Source organism: Balaenoptera physalus (assembly GCF_965194825.1).
Source record: "Balaenoptera physalus genome assembly, chromosome: 17".
Classification (NCBI taxonomy): Eukaryota; Metazoa; Chordata; class Mammalia; order Artiodactyla; family Balaenopteridae; genus Balaenoptera; species Balaenoptera physalus.
The window spans coordinates 56,968,659-56,990,402 of NC_138895.1; the positions used below are offsets into that span (position 1 = coordinate 56,968,659).

At 34.8% G+C, this 21,744-nt stretch overlaps 1 protein-coding gene across 6 annotated transcripts in view; it reads left to right on the plus strand.

Moving 5' to 3' along the window:
* EMC2 (ER membrane protein complex subunit 2) overlaps window positions 1-21,744 on the plus strand; it is a 119,599-nt gene that overhangs the window by 19,134 nt on the left and 78,721 nt on the right. For all 6 annotated transcript variants that reach the window (XR_014255855.1, XR_014255856.1, XR_014255857.1 and 3 more), the window contains 3 exons: window positions 892-949; window positions 16,521-16,606; window positions 16,757-16,816. Coding sequence is in view for 3 of the 6 variants with exons in the window: in XM_082434334.1 (XP_082290460.1) it covers window positions 892-949; window positions 16,521-16,606; window positions 16,757-16,816 (204 nt within the window). In the remaining 3 variants the exon portion in view is untranslated. The remainder of the gene's footprint in view (window positions 1-891; window positions 950-16,520; window positions 16,607-16,756; window positions 16,817-21,744) is intronic.

The window sequence follows — 21,744 nt, forward strand, 5'->3', positions numbered from 1 at the left end:
CTTAAAATTAAAAAATTATCATAGGGAACTTAAGAATAGATCACAAGAGTATATCTGCTGTCCCTAGTTTTATAAATACTGCTGTAAAAGTGTTTAAACATCGTTTTTTGCTTTCTCTAAAGATCTATATCCGGAAGTGGAGAAATTGATTGGAAGGGAGTTGGGGGTTGTGGATATGGTTAGCAGGGAATTTCAGAATCACTCAACTATTTCCTTGTATCCCAAATAAGATCACCATATATAGGAGTATATTGTTAGGTAAAGTTCTTTATGTGATTTCTGATGTATCCCTCCCTTTGATTCACTATCATATAATGTTAATTTTGGCTTCTTAGTTATATCCTGCCATATTTGATTATTTTTTCATTTGATAAACTTGTTAACTATTTCCCATATGAGACTGTAACTCAGCAAAGTGTATTATGTGTGCATACTTAATAGGTACTTAATGAATTGAACTTCACCAGCTCAACTAAGAAAAGCTGTCATAAATATTTATTAAAGGAGGATTAATACTTAGATCATTTCCTTGTGAATATATTTGTTAAAATTAAACTCTTTTTCATGGTTTATTAGCTGTAATTCTGTGTATAACTAGGACCACAAAGGTGTCTCTTTGAGCTGCTAGTTTTTACCTTTGTATTTAGGCCAAATTGAATCAGTATGTTTTTGAAGTAAGTTTTTCTATAAATACTTTATACGTGTTTTTTCTTTTTTTTTGCTTGGAAAATGACATTGTAGCAAACTTGCCATCACGTGAAGATCAGAAGAGGCTTAGTAGCAATTGTAAATGCATATGAAGTCCTGCCAGTTTAATCTTTTTCTGTATTTACTATTTGTCACTAAATTTTAAGGTAGTGATTCTTGATATTTGTTTTTCTTTTTAAATAGATATGATGATGCTATACAGCTATATGATCGAATTTTACAAGAAGATCCAACTAACACTGTAAGTTAGCTGGTTGTGCTGAAGATCAATTCGTTTTAAGAAATGAAATTAATTTATTTTGGAAAAAATGGAAAAAACCACATGGAACCATATTCTATTTTGTTATTTTAAATATTTCCTGATGGGCCATTTAAAAAAAAATAGGTTTAAAACTCTTCAGTAAAATTTGACTTACAATATCTCTTATTAGAAAGAAGCTAGTTGAAATTTAGAAAGAATGAATTTTATGCACTTGCAAAAAAAAACACCTAGCAGAGCTTATTGTTTTTGTAATACTTTGAAGTTTATGGAATACTAACTTCTCTGGTTTGGGTAGTTATATTTTAGTTGTCTTCATGAAAAATGAAAGATGTCACCTCAGTAATTAGTATATGGAATTGATTAATGAAGACATTTTTTTTCAGTTTTGCTTTCTTCCTTATACCTGAATTAGGGATATATATATGTATATGTTTTCCTTAAGATAACATCTTTAATTTATTCTGATTTTGAACAAATATTTATCTCAGTTTATTGGGCAGAAGATTTGTTTCAAATATACTTATGTAGTTTATCTGTTTTAAAAACACCCTGGTGAAAAAATTTTTTTTAATATTGAGAACATTTTAGTTTACTATATGGGCATAATGGCTTCCCTCAGACTTACCTTTTACTAAATGAAAAGTTAGAGATGTTAGATAACGTATCAGGTGTTTCAGTGTTTCATATTATTCTATCCATGCACACATATGCCTGCTAAAGTAAAGTAAATATTTTTAGAGTTTTTAAATAATAATCAGTTTGAGTTTGTTTTTTCCTTTTATAGAAACAGAAATTGTTATTTTAACACATAATACAACTATGTGAAGGTTTTCTCTTATTTGGCAAGTAGTTTATTAAAAATATACATTTTAAAAAGTCATATAATATATGACTGGATTAAAAGATGCAGAAATACTGATTGAACATTGGTAACTTGATTCATTTTAAATTATTTATGCTAAGTTTGGAAATTAATATTGAAGTGTGCAATTTTTAGATAGCATTTATACCAGGCATTTATTGGTCATAAATCCCTGATCTCTCCTTGCCCCTTTTGTTACTCTATAGGAATACGTATTTTTTTTGCTTAAATAATATTTTTTCCCAGCTTTATTGAGATATAATTAACATTGTGTAAGTTACACAACTTGGTGATTTGATATGTGTATATATATATTGTGAAATGGTTTAGATTATTGCTTTTAATACAGTCTCACCCCAGGGAAATTTTCTCTGGAAACTTTCTAGGTGTTTTGTTTTGTTTTGTAGATATTTGAATGTTAAGGATTCATCATTTTGTGAGGATTCTCAAAATACAGAAAGTTCAGGGAAAAGTTTTGACAGAGCTGCAAGCCTACCTGTTATTAAAAAAAAGCAGTTAATTTAGATATCCCAAATAAAAAGAGAGTTAAAATTGAGAAGTTCTGAATAATCTTTAAATCTTATTTATACTAATAGCTTGCCATCTGTCTTAATAAAACAATCCCTTATAAAAAGCCCCATTTTTCTTTTCCTGGAGATTTTCTCATGTACTTATTTCAGCTCTAAGACTTTACCACAGTTTCAGAGGTATTCATTTTTTACATAGCGATATTTCTGTGTAATATGAAATATGACATCAGATTTCTGAAAAAAGTTTGTTTCATGTAGTTTTCTCATACTAGTTTAAAAGATTAATAGTTTGTAATTTATTTTTTTGAATCAGGAGTCATATTTTACTTCTGTGTCAGTTTAAGTTGGGCATATTTTAAATAAATTATTTCACTACTTCAGGGTCTCAGGTAATATGTAACTAAATATTACTCTATCCTTGTAGTACTTTCCATGTTTTATGGTTTGGTTCCCCTCATAGACTATGTATGAGGGGGTAATAACTAAATCATTTAGTTGTTAGGTAAACATTTTAGAACAAGGTGACTAAATTCAGCTTTGCTAGATGTATTATTCTTTCATCAAATATTATTTTTATCTAGTCTCCCCTCAGTCCCTTCTGTCCTTCTGTAAATGTTTATTGAGTACCTGTCAAGAGCCATGAAAATGTTGGTGTTACTAAGAATAAAGACACTATTTCTGTGACTGTATCCATAGAAAGCACTGTGGTAGACATTAAGGGAGAAAAACAAAGGCATATAAGACCTAGAACTAATAAAGTCTAGTAGGGGAAGACTTTTCTTATATTAAACAGTGAAGTTACTATGTAGAAGACACCATAGTTATAATTCAAGCTTTTATACTGTAGAGCTTTGCATTGTCTAAAACTGATCATGTGACTCTTTCATCTGCTTTTGTGTTCCTATATAGCCAGTATAGAAATGAGGCTGTTCATTAAAGCTTTAAGGAGCTCTCTTTCCCTCTCACATGCATTCATTATTCTTTCAAAAAATGTTTGTTGAGTGCTTGCAACATGCTTGTTGTTGAGACTAGCAGGATGAATTAGACACCGTCCTTGACTTTGTTTTTAGAGAGAGAGCATGATATAATGAACACATTATGGGCTTTGAAATAGACTTATTGAATCCTGACTCTTTGGTGATTTGCTGCATTACCTTTAAGCCTTGTAGGCCTTGGAGGATGAGTATGGCTTAAATGAGACAAAGATGGTAGGCTGGGGAAAGACATTGTATCCCATGAATGGCATGAGTAAGCCTTAGCATTATTAAAGTACAAGGCCTACCTAGGGAAGAAAGAATAAAGTGATTAAAATGCAAGTTTTCAAATTTTGGGAGGTTGCTAAAATGGGACATCTCATCTATTTTTGAAAAGCTATAAAATATTCTTTTGAAAAAAGTAACATGTACCCATGTTAAAAAATTACAAGCAATACAGAGTGTATGTTGAAAAATAAGTCCTCCCACCCCTGATCTCAAGTCCTCCTTCACTTAGGCAAACGTTGTTAACAATTTCTTAAGAACTCTTCCAGAAATTTTTTCTCATGCACACACAAATAAGTGTGTGTGCATGTGTGTCCCTTTTGACAAGGAGAATGGTTGGAAATGCAAATGGTGGCATACTCTACCTAGCAGTATCTTTTAAAGTTCATGCGCTGTCAGCACATCCTTTACCTCATCCTTTAGGTAGCTGCATAGCATTGTAATGCATGGATGTATAATCCCTGTCTTGATGGAAAACTTTCTTTAATTAAGTCCCCTTGGTATGTGATATATTCCTCCCAGAAGCAGTGTTGCAGTACACGTCATTTGTAGGATATATTCCTAGGAGTGAAGTCTCTGAGCAGGAGGTCCATGTATTTTAAAATTTGATAGTTGTTACCAAATTTCCCTCCACAGAAACTTTTTAGCTGTCTATACTCATTAATTTGGTATATGAGAGTGCTTCTTGCCCTGTATCCTCCCACGTGGTATATTATCAGCTTTTTTTGTGTTTAACCTTTGCCAGTCTAATTAGTTAAAAATGTTACCTTGTTTTAATTTGCATTATGAGTGATGTTTAATATCTTCTAATATGCTTAAAGGGCCAGGTATATTTCTCTTTTTGAACTGCCTCCTTTAACACGATTTTCGCATGAAATTTCATTTCTATTCTTGTTGAAGAGAGGGCATGGCTCTGGTGCTCTGTGTAGTTTTAACCTCCCCCTTCTTCCCCACTGATTTACTGCTGAGGAAAACTAGGGCTCTAAGGAACAATATTTTATACCTTTTAGTTGGTTCGTTGTTCAGAGTGACTAGCGATACAACAAGAAGGTTTACATTTGTGAACAACCTGGTATGTTACACTTCAGAATTTTAATTTTTTTTCTGCATTATCAATACAGTTTTATTTCTTTTTTGTTTTCTTTTTAATTGAAGTATAGTTGATTTACAATATTTTGTTAGTTTCAGGTATACAGCATAGTGATTTGGGTCTTTTTGCAGATTAGATTCCATTATAGGTTATTACAAGATATTGGGTGTAACAGAATTTAAATTTTTTTTTTTAATGTCTGAAACATTTATATTAACATATTTCCATACATATTTCCATACAAGTACAAATATAAGATTTTTAGAAATTTCATGTAATGTCTGAAACATTTATATTAACATATTTCCATACAAATAATCCAATGAAAGTTTAGTATTAGTTGTTTCATTTGTTTGTTTTTTTATACTGCAGGTTCTTATTAGGCGTCAATTTTATACACATCAATGTATACATGTCAATCCCAATCGCCCAATTCAGCACACCACCATACCCACCCCACCGCAGTTTTCCCCCCTTGGTGTCCATATGTCCATTGTCTACATCTGTGTCTCAACTTCTGCCCTGCAAACCGGCTCATCTGTACCATTTTTCTAGGTTCCACATACATGCATTAATATACGATATTTGTTTTTCTCTTTCTGACTTACTTCACTCTGTATGACAGTCTCTAGATCCATCCACGTCTCAACAAATGACTCAATTTCGTTCCTTTTTATGGCTGAGTAATATTCCATTGTATATATGTACCACAACTTCTTTATCCATTCGTCTGTTGATGGGTATTTAGGTTGCTTCCATGACCTGGCTATTGTAAATAGTGCTGCAATGAACATTCGGGTGCATGTGTCTTTTTGAATTACGGTTTTCTCTGGGTATATGCCCAGTAGTGGGATTGCTGGGTCATATGGTAATTCTATTTTTAGTTTTTTAAGGAACCTCCATATTGTTCTCCATAGTGGCTGTATCAATTTACATTCCCACCAACAGTGCAAGAGGGTTCCCTTTTCTCCACACCCTCTCCAGCATTTGTTGTTTGTAGATTTTCTGATGATGCCCATTCTAACAGGAGTGAGGTGATACCTCATTGTAGTTTTGATTTGCATTTCTCTAATAATTAGTGATGTTGAGCATCTTTTCATGTGCCTCGTGGCCGTCTGTATGTCTTCTTTGGAGAAATGTCTATTGAGGTCTTTTGCCCATTTTTGGATTGGGGTGTTTGTTTCTTTAATATTGAGCTGAATGAGCTGTTTATATATTTTGGAGATTAATCCTTTGTCCGTTGATTCGTTTCCAAATATTTTCTCCCATTCTGAGGGATGTCTTTTCGTCTTATGATTTCCTTTGCTGTGCAAAAGCTTTGAAGTTTCATTTGGTCCCATTTCTTCATTTTTGTTTTTATTTCCATTACTCTAGGAGGTGGATCAAAAAAGATCTTCCTGTGACTTATGTCAAAGAGTGTTCTTCCTATGTTTTCCTCTAACAGTTTTATAGTGTCCAGTCTTCTATTTAGGTCTCTAATCCATTTTGAGTTTATTTTTGTGTATGGTGTTAGGGAGTATTCTAATTTCATTCTTTTACATGTAGCTGTCCAGTTTTCCCAGCACCACTTATTGAAGGGACTGTTTTTTCTCCATTGTATATCTTTGCCTCCTTTGTCATAGATTAGTTGACCATAGGTGCGTGGGTTAATCTCAGGGCTTTCTATCTTGTTCCATTGATCTATGTTTCTGTTTTTGTGCCAGTACCATATTGTCTTGATTACTGTAGCTTTGTAGTATAGTCTGAAGTCAGGGAGTCTGATTCCTCCAGCTCCATTTTTTTCCCTCAAGACTACTTTGGCTATTCGGGGTCTTTTGTGACTCCATACAAATTTTAAGATGATTTGTTCTAGCTCCGTAAAAAATGCCATTGGTAATTTGATAGGGATTGCATTGAATCTGTATATTGCTTTGGGTAATATACTCATTTTCACAATGTTGATTCTTCCAATCCAAGAACATGGTATATCTCTCCATCTGTTGGTATCATCTTTAATTTCTTTCATCAGTGTCTTATAGTTTTCTGCATACAGGTCTTTTGTCTCCCTAGGTAGGTTTATTCCTAGGTATTTTATTCTTTTTGTTGCAATGGTAAATGGGAGTGTTTCCATAATTTCTCTTTCAGATTTTTCATCATTAGTGTATAGGAATGCAAGAGATTTCTGTGCATTAATTTTGTATCCTGCAACTTTACCATATTCATTAATTAGCTCTAGCAGTTTTCTGGTGGTAGTTTTAGGATTCTCTATGTATAGTATCATGTCATCCGCAAACAGTGACAGTTTTACTTCTTCTTTTCCAATTTGTATTCCTTTTATTTCTTTTTCTTCTCTGATTGCGGTGGCTAGGACTTCCAGAACTATGTTGAATAATAGTGGTGAGAGTGGACATCCTTGTCTCGTTCCTGATCTTAGAGGAAATGCTTTCAGTTTTTCACCATTGAGAATGATGTTTGCTGTGGGTTTGTCATATATGGCCTTTATTATGTTGAGGTAGGTTCCCTCTATGCCCACTTTCTGGAGAGTTTTTATCAGAAATGGGTGTTGAATTTTGTCAAAAGCTTTTTCTGCAACTACTGAGATGATCATATGGTTTTTCTTCTTGAATTTGTTAATATGGTGTATCACATTGATTGATTTGCGTATATTGAAGAATCCTTGCATCCCTGGGATAAATCCCACTTGATCGTGGTGTATGATCCTTTTAATGTGTTGTTGGATTCTGTTTGCTAGTATTTTGTTGAGGATTTTTGCATCTATATTCATCAGTGATATTGGTCTGTAATTTTCTTTTTTTGTAGTGTCTTTGTCTGGTCTTGGTATCAGGGTGATGGTGGCCTCATAGGATGAGTTTGGGAGTGTTCCTTCCTCTGCAATTTTTTGGAAGAGTTTGAGAAGGATAGGTGTTAGCTCTTCTCTAAATGTTTGATAGAATTCAACTGTGAAGCCATCTGGTCCTGGACTTTTGTTTGTTGGAAGATTTTTAATCACAGTTTCAATTTCATTACTTGTGATTGGTCTGTTCATATTTTCTGTTTCTTCCTGGTTCAGTCTTGGAAGGTTATACCTTTCTAAAAATTTGTCCATTTCTTCCAGGTTGTCCATTTTATTGGCATAAAGTTGCTTGTAGTAGTCTCTTAGGATGCTTTGTATTTCTGCGGTGTCTGTTGTAACTTCTCCTTTTTCATTTCTGATTTTATTGATTTGAGTCCTCTCCCTCTTTTTCTTGATGAGTCTGGCTAATGGCTTATCAATTTTGTTTATCTTCTCAAAGAACCAGCTTTTAGTTTTATTGATCTTTGCTATTGTTTTCTTTGTTTCTATTTCATTTATTTCTGCTCTGATCTTTATGATTTCTTTCCTTCTGCTAATTTTGGGTTTTGTTTGTTCTTCTTTCTCTAGTTCCTTTATGTGTAAGGTTAGATTGTTTATTTGAGATTTTTCTTGTTTCTTGAGGTAGGCTGGTATAGCCGTGAACTTCCCGCTTAGAACTGCTTTTGCTGCATCCCATAGGTTTTGGGTCGTCGTGTTTTCATTGTCATTTGTCTCTAGGTATTTTTTGATTTCCTCTTTGATTTCTTCAGTGATCTCTTGGTTATTTAGTAATGTATTGTTTAGCCTCCATGTGTTTGTCTTTTTTACGTTTTTTTCCCTGTAATTCATTTCTAATCTCATAGCATTGTGGTCAGAAAAGATGCTTGATATGATTTCAATTTTCTTAAATTTACTGAGGCTTGATTTGTGACCCAAGATGTGATCTATCCTGGAGAATGTTCCGTGCGCACTTGAGAAGAACGTGTAACCTGCTGTTTTTGGATGGAATGTCCTATATATATCAATTAAATCTAACTGGTCTATTGTGTCATTTAAAGCTTCTGTTTCCTTATTTATTTTCATTTTGGATGATCTGTCCATTGGTGTAAGTGAGGTGTTAAAGTCCCCCACTATTATTGTGTTACTGTCGATTTCCTCTTTTATAGCTGTTAGCAGTTGCCTTATGTATTGAGGTGCTCCTATGTTGGGTGCATATATATTTATAATTGTTATATCTTCTTCTTGGATTGATCCCTTGATCATTATGTAGTGTCCTTCCTTGTCTCCTGTAACATTCTTTATTTTAAAGTCTATTTTATCTGATATGAGTTTAGCTACTCCAGCTTTCTTTTGATTTCCATTTGCATGGAATATCTTTTTCCATCCCCTCACTTTCAGTCTGTATGTGTCCCTAGGTCTAAAGTGGGTCTGTTGTAGACAGCATATATATGGGTCTTGTTTTTGTATCCATTCAGCCAGTCTATATCTTTTGGTTGGAGCATTTAATCCATTCACATTTAAGATAATTATTGATATGTATGTTCCTATGACCATTTTCTTAATTGTTTTGGGTTTGTTTTTGTAGGTCCTTTTCTTCTCTTGTGTTTCCCACTTAGAGAAGTTCCTTTAGCATTTGTTGTAGAGCTGGTTTGGTGGTGCTGAATTCTCGTAGCTTTTGCTTGTCTGTAAAGCTTTTGATTTCTCCATCAAATCTAAATGAGATCCTTGCTGGGTAGACTAATCTTGGTTGTAGGTTCTTCCCTTTCATCACTTTAAGTATATTATGCCACTCCCTTCTGGCTTGCAGAGTTTCTGCTGAGAAATCAGCTGTTAACCTTATGGGAGTTCCCTTGTATGTTATTTGTCGTTTTTCCCTTGCTGCTTTCAATAATTTTTCTTTGTCTTTAATTTTTGCCACTTTGATTACTATGTGTCTCGGCGTGTTTCTCCTTGGGTTTATTCTGTATGGGACTCTGCGCTTCCTGGACTTGGGTGGCTATTTTCTTTCGCATGTTAGGGAAGTTTTCGACTAAAATCTCTTCAAATATTTTCTCTGGTTCTTTCTCTCTCTCTTCTCCCTCTGGGACCCCTATAATGCGAATGTTGTTGCGTTTAATGTTGTCCCAGAGGTCTCTTAGGCTGTCTTCATTTCTTTTCATTCTTTTTCTTTAGTCTGTTCCGCAGCAGTGAATTCCACCATTCTGTCTTCCAGGTCACTTATCCGCTTTTCTGCCTCAGTTATTCTGCTATTGATTCATTCTAGTGTAGTTTTTATTTCAGTTATTGTATTGGTCATCTCTGTTTGTTTGTTCTTTAATTCTTCTAGGTCTTTGTTAATCATTTCTTGCATCTTCTCAATCTTTGCCTCCATTCTTATTCCGAGGTCCTGGATCATCTTCACTATCATTATTCTGAATTCTTTTTCTGGAAGGTTGCCTATCTCCACTTCATTTAGTTGTTTTTCTGGGGTTTTTTCTTGTTCCTTCATCTGGTACATAGCCCTCTGCCTTTTCATCTTGTCTATCTTTCTGTAACTGTGGTTTTTGGTCCACAGGCTGCAGGATTTTAGTTTTTCTTGCTTCTGTTGTCTGCCCTCTGGTGGTTGAGGCTATCTAAGAGGCTTGATGGGAGGCTCTGGTGGTGGGTAGAGCTGACTGCTGCTGTGGCGGTCAGAGCTCAGTAAAACCTTAATCCACTTGACTGTTGATGGGTGGGGCTGGGTTCCCTCCCTGTTGGTTGTTTTGCCTGAGGCAGCCCAACACTGGAGCCTACCTGGGCTCTTTGGTGGGGTTAATGGCAGACTCTGGGAGGGCTCACGCCAAGGAGCACTTCCCAGAACCTCCGCTGCCAGTGTCCTTGTCCCCACGGTGAAACAGAGCCACCCCCCGCCTCTGCAGGAGACCTCCCAACACCAGCAGGTAGGTCTGGTTCAGTCTCCCCCAGGGTCACTGCTCCTTTCCCTGGGTCCCTATGCGCACACTACTTTGTGTGTGCCCTCCAAGAGTGGGGTCTCTGTTTCCCCCAGTCCTGTAGAAGTCCTGCAATCAATTCCCACTAGGCTTCAAAGTCTGATTCTCTAGGAATTCCTCCTCCCGTTGCCGGACCCCCAGGTTGGGAAGCCTGACGTGGGGCTCAGAACCTTCACTCCAGTGGGTGGACCTCTGTGGTATAAGTGTTCGCCAGTCTGTGAGTCACCCACCCAGCAGTTATGGGATTTGATTTTACTCTGATTGCGCCCCTCCTACCATCTCACTGTGGCTTCTGCTCTGTCCTTGGATGTGGAGTATCCTCCTTGGTGAAGTCCAGGTCTTCCTGTCAATGATTGTCCAGCAGCCAGTTGTGATTCTGGTGCTCTCGCAAGAGGGAGTGAGAGCACGTCCTTCTACTCCGCCATCTTGGTTAATCCTCTCCAGAATTTTAATTTTTATTCTTCGAAAATGGAGAATGAAGTCAAATTTTGATTAGTAAAATTCCACCAGATTTTTTTTTAGAGATAACTTTGTCAGTAATACGGGAGATGGTTTGAAAGAGGTGAAAAGAGATGAAATAGTAATTTGGAGGCTCTTCTGTCTTAGGCTAGAGATTATGGGGATCTAAACCTAGGATAAGTAGAATTAAAGAGGATGGGGTTGGATGAAAGTATATTTTGCAATAAAAGTACACAAATGATGAAAACTTAGATATGAATGTTATTTTAGAAGGATAACTCTGAAGTATGAAAATCTTCATCACCAGCTCATCAAAATCAAGTATTGAATTAGGCTCACTGTTAGCTTTTTATCCCTTAGATTACCCCAACACTGGTCAGTTTTTTGTTTGCGTGCTTTTAAAGTAAAAGTAGGCTTTTCATCCTTTGAAAGCTCTTTGAGGGAAAAATTATGTCCATTGCATGCAACAATGCCTAGCATATATGCCTTCAGTAAATACTTGTTGAATGAATGAATGCCTTTCAGAAAGAAAGTACAATAATTCTTGTCTTTTTAGTTAAATTTCATATTTCAGAAAGATCAGATTTTGCCTCCAGTTGTGAACTGCCTGTTATGATATATCAAATATTTGAAGTCTTATTTTGGAATTAGATGTAATTGCCTCTGTGCCAAGAGTGAAGATGGTTTATTTTTATTTTTATTTTTTTTAGATAAATTTATTTTATTTATTTATTTTTGGCTGTGTTGGGTCTTCGTTGCTGTGCACGGGCTTTCTCCAGTTGCGGCAAGTGGGGGCCACTCTTCGGTGCGGTGCGCGGACCTCTCATTGCAGTGGCTTCTCGTTGTGTGCAGAGCACAGGCTTTAGGCGTGCAGGCTTCAGCAGCCGTGGCGTGCGGGCTCAGTAGTTGTACCCTGCGGGCTGCAGAGCACAGGGTCAGTAGCTGTGATGCGTGGGCCCAGTTGCTCTGCGGCACGTGGGATCTTCCCGTGCTCGAACCCGTGTCCCCTACATTGGCAGGTGGATTCCCAACCACTGCGCCACCAGGGAAGCCCCTGAAAATGCTTTTAGAATGCCATATTTCCCAGGGTCATGGCATAAGCCTCGGAGGCAGAAGAACATGGAACTCTGCTTTCTCTTTGTTGGCCAGTGGTCTGTTTCTGTGTCCCAACATCTGGGGTAGGGGGTGTTCTAGGTTGTATTTTGCTGGTAGACCTTAATCCTTTAATCATTTTCTAGGTTCTCTCCCTACGTGGCCTCATTTTTTTTTAAGATGTGATATGTCTTTCAGGAAAAATTGCTATCTAGCTCCTTGTACATATACAGAGGCATGTACCAAATTTATGGTCATAAGAACGTTTTGAAGTTTCATATTTTATAATAGAAATTCTGACTCCATTGTTAAAATCGCTTGTAAAATGTGGAACGGTTTTCATTTTTGACTTAAACTGACTTTTACAAAGGTTGATCTAAACAAGAAATTTAGAAAAATTCAGAACATTGGCATATTTTATAAGATAAAAAGTATAAGAAAGAAATATAAATAGAAATTGATAGTCAAGACTCTACTTAATGTCTAATTAGTGCTATTTTTAAAACTGTTTTGGCATATAATTGATGTAGAATAGACTGCACATATTTAAGGTGTATAATTTGATAAGTTTTGACATTTGTATACATTTGTGAAACCATCACCACACTCAAGATAATGAACAAAACCATCATGCTCTAAAGTTCTCTTTGCCCCTTTTGATTTTTGTATTCTTATATATATTCTTTGAGCTTTCTTGTGGGATATAATTAAGTTACTTGCAAACAGTTTCATCCTTTTGGGTCTTTGTTAGACAGGACCAGAACAGTGTTTATACTGGGACTAATTAATTCCCCATTATGTCCTTCTGGGTAGTCTGTCCACTGCCCCAGGAATCATGGCGTTTTCCAGTCTGGCTGGTAGGAAGGGACACTATTCCCAGCCCTGTGTGAGCTCTGGGCACATTTTCCCCTAAACGTTTCTGGTAGATCTTTCCTTGGCTGTGGTAGTTTCCACATACACATGCACTGATCAGTACGAACCTGAGTACTCGAGGGAAACCCTTGAGATTCAAGGGGAATCTCTTTAGAGTCTTTATTCTGTATTTTTCTCTCTTCTCCTGTACTCTGTCCCATGAACTGTAGCCTCTTTGATCTTCTTGGACTCTGAGCTCCGTATGAACTCACAGCTCAACCTGGTTTTCTTTTCTTGCACAGCACCCTTGAAACTCTCTCAAAGCAGTGAGTCAGGGCAATAAAAATGGGGCCCACCTCATTTGTTTCTGCCTGTCAGGGATCAACTCTCCTTTTTTGCTTGTCGTCCTGTGCCTTAAAAGTGGTCGTTTTATATATATATATATATATATATATAGTACAGTTCTTTCGTGGTCTCAGGCAGGAGGGTAAAACCGCTCCCTGTTACTACATCTTGGCCGGAAATGAAATCCCTGCTTAATGCACATTTAAAATGATCATGGTTTTTGTGCCAGAATGTGGTAGTATTTTTCTGTAGAGGGCTGTTGTATGTGACTTAATGATACATTGTTGCCTGTGTGATAGTGATTGCCATATAGTTTTTTCTTTAAGCTGTCATGTATAGTTTCATTAGGAAGACTGGCTTTGCATAGTTGGTTACCTCTTAAAAGTGTGTTTTAAACCTTATAATATTAGGAGGTAAGTTACTATTATCTTAGGTCTTACATGGTTAAGCAAAGTATTGCTTATTATAGTAGAGATTTTGGGGCATGTTTCACAGATTGATTAGTAAAACCTTATGTTTAAAATCTTTGCTTATACTTCACTGAAGTGTTTGTTAGGTGGAAAACTCTTAGTTTTTAAAATAGGCTATTACAAAGTTAATACTGAATTTCTGTTTTACATTATTATAAAATTATGGCATTCCACCTACTACAAATATACATAATTCAAAATAATAGTAACAAATTAATTTGTAATATTTCAGTTTCAGGAACTCTTAACAATGAATCTAGAATGGGAATCAGAAATTTGAGATCCTGCTTCTCATCCTACCTCTTTTGATGCATTTAGGTTGTTTAAACCTCTGTTTTTCATTATTTACAAAAGGATTATTTTTTTAAAAGGCATTTTTAAAGATTAATTATCTTTGAAACACTAGCAGTGCTTTATAAACTGTATTCTGCAAAATGCTGCTGACCTAAAAATTTTGGTGTTTGCTCAACAGTAGAGACATGATTCTCTTGTCAAATCAATGAGAAAATGAGTTAATATTAGACAGGTGTTTTTTAAAAAACGAAACTCATTTTGTGAATAATGGTGTCCATTACAGTGTTCGTACCACATTCTTACTATGACTGTAGAGGTATTATTTGCTATTCATGTTTGTACTTTGACTTTTTGTCTCTTATTTGTGGCATTTGAATGCAGTATTTTCAACAAGTTTCACTGCAATATCTCATTTCAGCTGATACAAATCATGTAAGGATTGGGGCAATATATCAATATTAAACTAAGCAAGCCTGTGCCAGTTCTTTAAAGATCTCATAGGTAGAGCTTTTGGCAAGGTTTAACGCATATATATTAAGCATAGACCAAAGGTAAAAAAGAAGGAAGATAACATTTATTCAATACTGTTATATGCTATGTACTGTGTTAGATACTTCACTTTGCTACTTGGAGATTGGTGGTATTACTGAAGTTTGGGCAGGTCAGATGATTTGCTCTTGGTTAGAAAGCTCATAAGTGACAAGAGTTGGGATTCAGTTCCTTGTCTTTTTTATTTCAAAACCTAGACTCTCCGCTCTAACATACTGCCTGTGGAAGAAGTAGTGTCATCAAAAATGAAATGAATAAACAAAAATGTTTCAAATTCTGTTGGACTGGTGAAATTAGATAATATATGCCCCAAAGAAGTTAGTTTCTTAATTATGTTAATTTAATCCTCACCTATTTTCAGAAGGACTTGGAATAAGGCATACATTTGAAGTCTAATATTCTTCCTAAAGGCTTTAGGATTGAGTTACTTTTAGAGCTTTACTTTTACTTTCCTTCTGAATTCTTGAGATTTAAACTTTACATTTATTTTGGCGCTTTCATTGTTGTGCATAGTGAAGTTATTCCAAAAATATTTGAGTTCCTGCTGTGTGGCAGGTGTTCTGGTCGGCATTCAGCATGAGCCATGTAATCAGGGATATACATTTTTAACAGATGTGTCATTCTTTCATTACCGAAATACTGTTATCACTATTTTTATAAATATTGCTTTTGGTCATATTTATTGGGAGTCTCTTGATTCGCTCTGATTTTTTGACTTTCAGTTTTTCAGAGCAAAACCCACCTTTTCCACCCCAGGACAGATAGCTCCTTTGGTCTAAAGAGGCCCCATTCATTTTACAGTACTTCCCTTGTCTGTATCTTGTGGAGTGTGTTTTACTTAAAACAATGACAATCATGTTCATAATTAATAAGCCTAACCTAGCCCTGATTATAGTGTGTTTTATTGTTTAGTCTTCTGCATTTAATTAAACAGAGATGGAGGGGATGTAAATTTAATAATTCACACAGAGCCCTCTGGTCACTTCAGCCCCAAACATATAGTCTTGATTATACACAATGCTGCTGTCTCCTATGCCTTTGCTCCTTTGTTCTCCTACTATGCAGTATCGTCCCTCCACACAGCTTTCTTTTCTGCTTTCTTAATGTCTACTTGCACGTTCTCTTTCAGCACAGGTATCACATCTGGGACGCTCTTTGCTTCCTGTCCTTCCACTTCCTCCCATCTGCCACAGCCTTGTTAGGATCACCTCCGTGTTGCCACAACATCTTAGATATCTCTATTATTGTCTTTTTATTTGATGTCTCTTTCTCTTATCAGACTGAGCTCCTGCAAGGAATTATCTGTTCCTTTTTTTTATCCTTATATTTTCATTGTCCAGCACAGTACCTGGCAAACAACAGATGTTTGTTACATATTTGATGAATGTATAAATAAATGGCATTGATTTTTATATTTATATTTAAAAAGCTTTAAGTTGCAGGTTTTAAATGTTTTGTCTATTATAAAATATTTCTTTCAGGACCTATATTATTCTTTTGAAAGACTCTTAGGTAGATTTTTCTCTTGAAATTGTGAAAAAAGTTATTTGAAGCCATATTTGTATAATGACATTCAAGTGGCCACAGTAAGATTATTTTCTAATCTCCGCTATCCCTCTATCTCTTAAGATACAGATCTTATGAATGAGACAGAGTAAAGGACTTTAGGCTGGATAAAGATTAGGATTCCCTGCTGGCTTGTAATTATCAGAATCTGGATGGTTATTTATTTGAATGAAATGATGCATACATTGTGTACATCAAAAGTAAAGCACATGTGATTGTTAGAGGAATGTTTGAACTCCCCAGTGGGATGTCATGGGGTATGTTTATAAACTCCCACTAAGCAGTAGTTCTACAATGGAATTTCACTGGCATTGAGATAATAATTTGCACAGTCAAATTACCTCTTTACAAAAACCCAGGGAATCATGAGGGTCTAATCCTTTATTAATGTCAACCCACAGGCTGCAAGAAAGCGTAAGATTGCCATTCGAAAAGCCCAGGGGAAAAATGTGGAGGCCATTCGGGAACTGAATGAGTATCTGGAACAGTGAGTGTCTTACAAGAGGATTGTGTTTTGTTATTCTGATAAATCTTTTTTAATTAAAATGGAATTTGCATTTGATTTTCCTTTTTGCCTCCATGCTGTTCATTTATAGAATATCTACACACTTACTTTTTTTCCCTTTCCTCGCACCAGATTTGTTGGAGACCAAGAAGCCTGGCATGAACTTGCAGAACTTTATATCAATGAACATGAGTAAGTCGTTAACACATAAAATTTCGTTAAGGAATGCAATTTTCATCACTATATAAGTTCAGAAGGCATAGTAGTTTCTGAAGGGTTGGTGAGAGGTATGAATCACGTCATTTTAAATTAGCAAAATAATAAATGAAGGAAAACAAATCAACAGTTTGTTGGTTATAATATGTGAATTACTTTAAGTAGGTCATTTGTGTTTTGCTAAATTATTTTTGTTTGGGAAATGAGTTTTCTTTCAAATACAGATGGCATTCTTTGGAGTTAGAAAGGCATGTATGTGCTGAGCTAAGGTTATTTTTAGTGAATCAAAATTGTGAATTTTTAGAATTTAAATTGTTCTTACATACAAAGAGTATTATACTCCCTGCTGTTTAAAAATTCTGTCAGTTGTATGCATTTATTAGCCTTAGTGCTAAGAGAATCAACTCTTCCAAAGTAGAAGCATTCTGTTGCCTGGGTAAAAAACCAAGAATAATCAAGAATGTTGAATGCTGTAGGAACTTGCTTATTGGATATTTAATGTTTTTGTTAGCTTTTTTTTATTGCAGTGACAGGAGGAAATCCCAGTGTGAGAGGATTAGCCCAGTCTTAGTGCAAGTTTTCTAATATCACAGCATTAACGCTAACCTCTATCTAGAGGCAGGCTTTTTTTCCCCTTTTTTCTTAGTGAGGAGTCTGAAGTATATCACATTGTTTCTTTCCTTCCTTTTGAGAGAACAGAATCAGATTCTCATGCACATATTCTTACTGTGCACGAATACTTAGAATACTTAACCTCATTCTCATAGGACAAATAGCTGACATAGGAAATAGTATCGAATGAAGATACTTGTCTCTTGCCTTTGCTCAGGGGAATATATGTATGTGAAATAGAGTTAATGTATTATCTGTGTAATTCTAATAAAAGTGGGGGCGAAAATAAAATGTCAACTTAATGAATGTGTACTGTATTCTGGGAAGCATTTTTCATTTCTCTATTATATATGCTGGCTATCAGATTCTCTGTTTTTTGTTAGGGAGTTATTTCCTGAATCATGTTTGGATGCTTGTATGATCATATATATAAATATACTTAGCTTTCTCTTATGTATGTAAGAGTGGTAGTGTATTTGGTTAAATGGTAATGTTTCTATTTTTCATTGTTTTATTAAAGTCAACATTTATAAAGTTTTTTAAATGTAAATTATTTGTATGCTGGAAACTATAAAATATTAATTAAAGAAATTAAAGAACACCTAAATAATACCAAATTCATAGATTGGAGGCTCAGTATTGTTTTGTTTGTTTGTTTTTTGGGTTTTGTTTTTGTTTTTATTGAAGTATAGTTAATTTACAGTGTTGTGTTAGTTTCAGGTATACAGCAAAGTGATTCAGTTACACATGCATATAATGATTATCTTTATTTAAATTTTTCCTTGGGCTAAATTCTTAGAAATAGAATTACTTGATTAAATGATATGCACATTTTCAGTGGTTTTGATAAATCATTCCTAGATGTGCACTAGAAAGGTAGTGTCAATTTACTCTCACATCAGCAATTATTAGAATGTCCACTTAACACTGGGTGCTACTGTTCTTTCTAATCTTTGCAAATTGTGATAAGTGAAAATTGGTTACACTTTTTTTAAGAGCTCTTTATATAAATGATATGAGCCTTTGTCCTGTCTAGAATATATCCTTGTTTATTATGTCTCTTTAATATTGATTTTTTTAACTTATAGAAACTTTATATTTTCAGATGGTCAGTATATCAATTTATATTACTTTCAGGTTTTCTATCCTCTAAGAACTATATAAATATATCACCTCTGTGTTTTTCTTCTACTTCTTTATCAATTTTACTTTTTTGCATGTATTTGTAATATTTCTATATTTAGCTCTCCAATAGGTTATACTTTATTTTTAACCTATCATTAAATTTATTATTATTTACCTCACCTTGTAATAGCCACATTCAGTTTTGCTTTGTTTTGGGTCTCTGAAGAGTTCATTGAGATAGAGTTGGATGTACATTTAAGAGAAATGAACTGAAGAATCCCAAGAAATCAAGAGATACAAAGACAGAAAAGCACCTGAAAAATAGTTTCTTTTCATGGGAAATGATACTTACATTCTGCCTACCCTTTTATCTTGCATTACAAAACTCTTTTTGGTCTCGAAGCTAGTTACTTACACAATGTCCGTTTATTTTTTCTAATTGAACACAGAAGGAATATTCAGATTTACGGTGAATGGAAATAAATGTCTTCAGATTTTTTGAAACTGTGTGAAAATCAGAATGTTCACTTAATTCATTTAACTTGTTTGAGCAAGTCATTGTCTTCGGTAGGGTATTGTTGGTACAAGTAGTAAGTTACTGTGGAATGTCAGTTTACCACAGTTTTGTGGACCCAGTGGCAAAAATGTACCAATTTAGGAATTGCTTGATATATTTAATATTTTGACATTCTTTTCTTCATATTAATAGTTATAGTAAGTCACAGGCAGCATTGCTAATCTAGATGTAGACTTTTTTACTCCAAATAAATTTCCACAGTAGACTGTTCATATAAGTCTATTCAGTGATTTTATAGAGAGAAAAGGGGATATAGAATTCTGCCACATACTTTTTTATGTCTTTAAGTTATTTTTATTTAAATTTGCTTCTGATTTATAAATTCTAGATACAGTTATTCTAGTGGTATATGTCACACCAGTTGATCACATTGAGACACTTGCTCTAAGTATAAAAAATTAGTCATGATTTATACCTTAACCCCAACAGTACATATTATAAACAAAAATATGTATTTTAAACAAAGATACTGAATTTTTTACTTGATTTGTAGTTAAAACTAGATGTTATATCAGCAAGGAGCAGTTAGTATAGATTGATTATGATTGTGATTATTGTAGGTACAGCCTTACTATATAAAATTCTATAACAAAGGGAATTATCAGAATCCTGTAAGGAAAAATCATAATGTTGATAAAGCAATCAAGGAACAAATACTGTAACCTATACATACGCTTTTGTGAGGAAGAGAAGAACTTCAAAAACTAGTTACTGACTCTAATGTAGTAATAATAGTGGTTATTCTATTTTAAATGGATTCCAATTATTTTTACTTCTCTAAATCTTAGTCTCATGAGTTGTATATAATGAATTAATTTCTTTATATATCTGCAGTGGTATTGGCTATGTACCATCTTGGGAGAACTGAGAAAATAATCATCACTCAAATCACTTTTGTATGGCTTAATACTCTTGTGTACCCCGGGCTGAGAAAAACTGGATTAGACCATTTCTCGCTCCTTCCAGCTCTAAGTTTATTTGATTCTATATTTTATCCACAAAATTAATTTGATTTTATATTTTGTAAAATTGGGGGAAGGTATCCCCTCCTTGTATGTGATACTCAATAATTTTTGAGAAAAATATCTTGGCATTCATTTTTCATTAGAAACTCCTCTCTGCCCATTTTATCTTACATTATGCTGTATAAGAATCAGAGTCACTATTTTGCTCAACCCATTTAAATCTCTAAGAACACTTATTCTTAGCATTAATATGAATTTTTGGCGTTACCATAAAGGAACACATTTAGAAGGGAACTATCTTTCTGATGAAGCTGGGTGTTTAAAGTATAGACGACTTCCCCTTCTACACAATGATGAATAAATATCAGATAGGTAGTCACAATACTTTTGTTCTAGACATTTATTCAGTCATTTGTTCAGTCATTCATTATATAGCTATCATATGTCAAGAACCAATACTAGGTTTTGGGCATAAATATGAAAAGGGCTAAATAGCAGCATGATCTTTGATGAGAATTATATATAAGGTCCTTCATATATTTAAAATGCTGTGATTTTGGGCTAATCTGCAGGGTGTTTTTGGTTCCTCTGGCCCTTTGGGTTTGATTGCTGTACCTGTTTTTATGTTACCGTTGACATATTCATCACTACCATCACCACCTCCATTTTTCATCCTGATGTGTAGTGTATATAGGTAGTATGCATGGTGGTTAAGAGTGTAGGCTGTCTGCCTACTTCCTAGGGTTTTGGTGGGATTAAATGAATTAATATTTGTAACACACCTAGAGAGGTGCATGATACATAATGAGCACCTAATAAAAGTTAGCTATTATTAGTCAGTATTTCACATGTTTGAAACTGCAATGTATATATTTTGAAAACTAAGTATGTCAGACATTAGTGTAAAATAGATACCTTTGTATATTGGTGACAAATGTCAAAAATAACTGTAGGTAGCCTTTTTCTGTTGTAATGTCATAACCTCTTCACTGGGACTAAATCTTACAACACCTGTGTTGTTTACAATTTCCTGTAAATAGGAGGGATATTCACATGGCTTGAACATATAAAATACATTAAGGGGAATTATAGTCATGTGGTATAAAACTATTTTTCCAGAGCCCTTTGCAGCAGTTTTCTCCTTAGGTTTTCAGTAAAGATTTTGTTTCTCTACCACATGATTAAATAGTAGTAGAGTGCATATCAAAACCACTAACTTGATCTGTTTTTCATGGGTTTAGAAATTCGTAACTTCATCATAATTTTGTATTTGACAGTAACCTTAAATAATGAAAAGTCTTTGTAATAGAATATGTGGGATATGTCTGTAAAGGATTTTTAGTGAATAGAGAATATTTAATGTTTATTTCCTCATTACACTTTAGCTATTTGAATATTTTATTAAATGATCAGTGGACTTGCAGAACTTATTTTATATGTAACCTGATCCAAGATCTTGAAGCCTGTGTTGTTTAATTATGTTTGGATGTCATCCTAGTGACCCAGTTTTAAAAATTTAATATCTTGGGACTTCCCTGGTGGAACAGTGGTTAAGAATCCACCTGCCAATGCAGGGGACACGGGTTCGAGCCCTGGACTGGGAAGATCCCTCATGCCGTGGGGCA